The sequence below is a fragment of the Cyprinodon variegatus genome, unplaced genomic scaffold (genome assembly GCF_000732505.1).
Source record: "Cyprinodon variegatus isolate N-32 unplaced genomic scaffold, C_variegatus-1.0 Scaffold942, whole genome shotgun sequence".
NCBI lineage: Eukaryota > Metazoa > Chordata > Actinopteri > Cyprinodontiformes > Cyprinodontidae > Cyprinodon > Cyprinodon variegatus.
In genome coordinates this window covers 204,797-207,917 of record NW_015151395.1, presented here as the reverse complement: position 1 = coordinate 207,917, position 3,121 = coordinate 204,797, and the positions used below count along the sequence as shown (strand labels likewise).

Below are 3,121 nucleotides of genomic sequence, written 5' to 3'. Positions count from 1 at the left end.
GTTCTCGTAATGTTACCACTTTATTCTCGTAATGTTACGAGTTTGTTCTCGTAGTATTACAACTTTGTTCTCGTAATGTTACCACTTTATTCTCGTAATGTTACGAGTTTGTTCTCGTAATGTTACAACTTTGTTCTCGTAATATTACGACTTTATTCTCGTAATGTTACGACTTTGTTCTTGTAATGTTACGACTTTGTTCTCCTAAGTTATGACTTTATTGTAAAATAGAAGAAAAAAAATTCTAGCCTGGCCCTAATACTGCGTCGTTAATTTTACATCCATGAGGACAGAACGGAAAATATTTGCTGCAGTGTTTAAGCCCCCTGTGGCCGTTGATGGGACTGCAGCTTGTCATAGCAGGCTGTGACCACAGGGTGGCAGTGGAATCATCATTAAAACCTGTGATCCAATCCTCTGGCACTGTGAGCAGCCTTATATCGCCATCCTACTCTTCATGTTTTGGATAAATCCAGACTCAGACCTGATCCCAGCCTCTGAGTCAAACTGAGGGTCCGAACCTCGTGGTTGGAGAAAAGTCGGACTCCCTCCATCTGATGGAAGACGGGGTAGTGGCTGGCATCGATCTCGTCTCGTCTGTAGACGTCTCCGGCCAATAGGAAGGCGTCCAGGCCAGAGCGGACCAGCTCCCTCTGGTGGGCCGACGTGTGAGCTCGAAGCATGGTGGTTCTGGAAAGGAGCGGGATCGTGAAACCCTGGGCCGGCCCAAATCAAGGACTCAAAGTGTGAGTCTCTGAGAGCAGAAGGTCACCTGTTCAGGTAGTAGTTGTCTCCTGGCTTCCTGCTGGGATGATCGGCTGGGATCAACAAGCTGCAGGAGGAACAGAAACCATCTTTCATCTGATGTTCACTTGAATTATGAATCCACTCAGCACATGTTCTATTAAAGATCAATTAGCTTCTAGGAACACATTAGCATGGCGGCAGAAGCTTTATGTGAAGCTGGGTTTCTGCTGCCATGGCCCCGCCCACCATGAAGCTGGTGATGAACTGATGAACATTCATCAGTTCATCACCATCCATCCATCCATCCATCCATCCTCTAACCTGTCAAAGTTCTGCTCCACCGTCACCACAGGACTCAGGTTATCGTGGACAGAGAACACTGGGTTCCCCCAGCGGCCGATGTAGGAGCTGTGAAGGAAAATCAATCATTGGAGTGAGAGAGCACAGATGAACAGACCAAACCAAAGGCTCAGAGGAACATTTAGAGAGACTTCACTCAAAGAAGAAGGGATCATTAAAACCTCAGTATGATGGTTTTACTTCATTGAAACAAAGCTAACTGTCAGTTAATGAAGCTAAAGGTTCAGGTATGAGCATCTCCTGGTGGCTGCTCCGACCGGCCTCAGGTGTAACCAACTAGGATCCTACCGCTCTTTGGTACCAAGTCCAAAAATCAACCATCCTGGATTCTGGGAACTTTTCACAGGGTTTAGATTCACAAGTGTTTGTCGGCAAGGTGCTGAAACCAAGAAGAAGACCGTGATTCCCGACCAGATAAAGCAGGAAAGCAAGTTCAGTCACTGCCTTAATGAAAAGAGGCCAGAAGGAAGGATTAGATTGAACATTTCTCTGGTGTTTGAAGGAGAAAGGAAGCTCTTTTGAATTGAAAAATCTTCCCGGATGGAAGAGAAACGTCTTCAAACTTAGAAACAAAGTCCAGTGGATTGATTTTTACTTTTTTTGGAACGACTGGATGACTGAGAATCTCCACCAACATATTTAAGCTAATTTATCTTCCCTTCAAACAACTTTCTCTATTAAACCCTCATTTACTCATATTGGGGCAACTGACCAATCAGAGAGAGCTTTTAAAGGAAACTTCCTGTGACTAAAGTTCAATCAGCAGAGTAGATATGAGGAACTAGACAGCTGCAAAGTTTCCGTCTGAGGAAGATTTCCCGCCCCTCTCTGGCCTCTCCTGTGATCTTTTCAGAAACTGAAGTTCACAACCTGTGAAATGGCAGAACCATAAAGCACGGCGAGCCCACCACCTTCAGTGACAGCTTAATGATTCATTAATGCAGCATTAGGTGCGCGGTGAGCAGCAGCCTGATGATATTTCCCCGCTGCGTGCGGCGCAGCAAACTTTAGCTCTCCGTCGTCCCTGCAGATCATCCGTCAGCAGGTTGAGCCCACAAATATAGAAACATGTGAGGCAGAAGCTGCTGTTCTGAGGAAGCGGGAGATGAGCTATTAGGTCCCCACGCGTAAACAGTGGGGTTTAAGGAGCCAGGTCGATTAGACAATGCTGCTACTAAAACAGCAGGGGAGAAAACTGCAGGCCTTGGTGCAGCGTCTCATTCTGTCTTATTACATTTCAACGCAGATATAGTTTCATTTAACATGATAGAAGTTTGCTCTGGAATGTTCTAACTGAGGACAATATCTAGTGTGAAGCAAAAATGTTTGACTTTAATGAATTTCCAGTAATAATCCACAAGTTTTAATGCGAGATAACAGAGATAACATCCGGGATTCATTCTGAAAGGTTTTTTAAAGCGTTCAGGAGTTCATTTCTAACCATTCCTCCAGGGAAGCATGTTTAAAGTCATAGGGAACTCATATTTAAATGTTAAATCATTCTGACTTAAACATGTAGATAAATGTGCTCTTTATCAGACGATATTGCCCCAAAATGTATAAAATTTCTATTTAAAAAAAATCTTTTTTTTTTTTTAGTTATCTTCTGCAGGTCAGTTAGTTCTACGTCAGCCTGAATATGGAAGTAAATCTGTGCAATGGCCGTTACGTTTTCTTAGTCACGTGACGTGACGCTTGTGGCGCTCATACTGAAGGAAAACCAGCATGACGGAGCCAATCATTCAAGCTAACGCTAACTCAACTACAGAAAAATTTTAAGTAATAAACTCACCGTTGAGTTAGCGTTACCTTGCATGACCGGAGCCGGTCATGCAAGCTGACGCTAACTCAACTACAGAAAAATTTAAGTAATAAACTCACCGTTGAGTTAGCGTTAGCTTGCATGACCGGCTCCGGTCATGCAAGCTGACGCTAACTCAACTACAGAAAAATTTAAGTAATAAACTCACCGTTGAGTTAGCGTTAGCTTGCATGACCGGCTCCGGTCATGCAA

The 3,121-nt window shown here is 44.0% G+C and overlaps 1 protein-coding gene across 1 annotated transcript in view; it reads right to left on the bottom strand.

Moving 5' to 3' along the window:
• The window catches only part of fars2 (phenylalanyl-tRNA synthetase 2, mitochondrial), a 115,226-nt gene that overhangs the window by 80,038 nt on the left and 32,067 nt on the right, over positions 1–3,121 (bottom strand). Inside the window, exons 3-5 of the mRNA XM_015398569.1 lie at positions 1,069–1,155; positions 773–832; positions 522–690 (exon numbers count right to left, since the gene is read on the bottom strand). Of these exons, the coding sequence (XP_015254055.1) occupies positions 522–690; positions 773–832; positions 1,069–1,155 (316 nt within the window). The remainder of the gene's footprint in view (positions 1–521; positions 691–772; positions 833–1,068; positions 1,156–3,121) is intronic.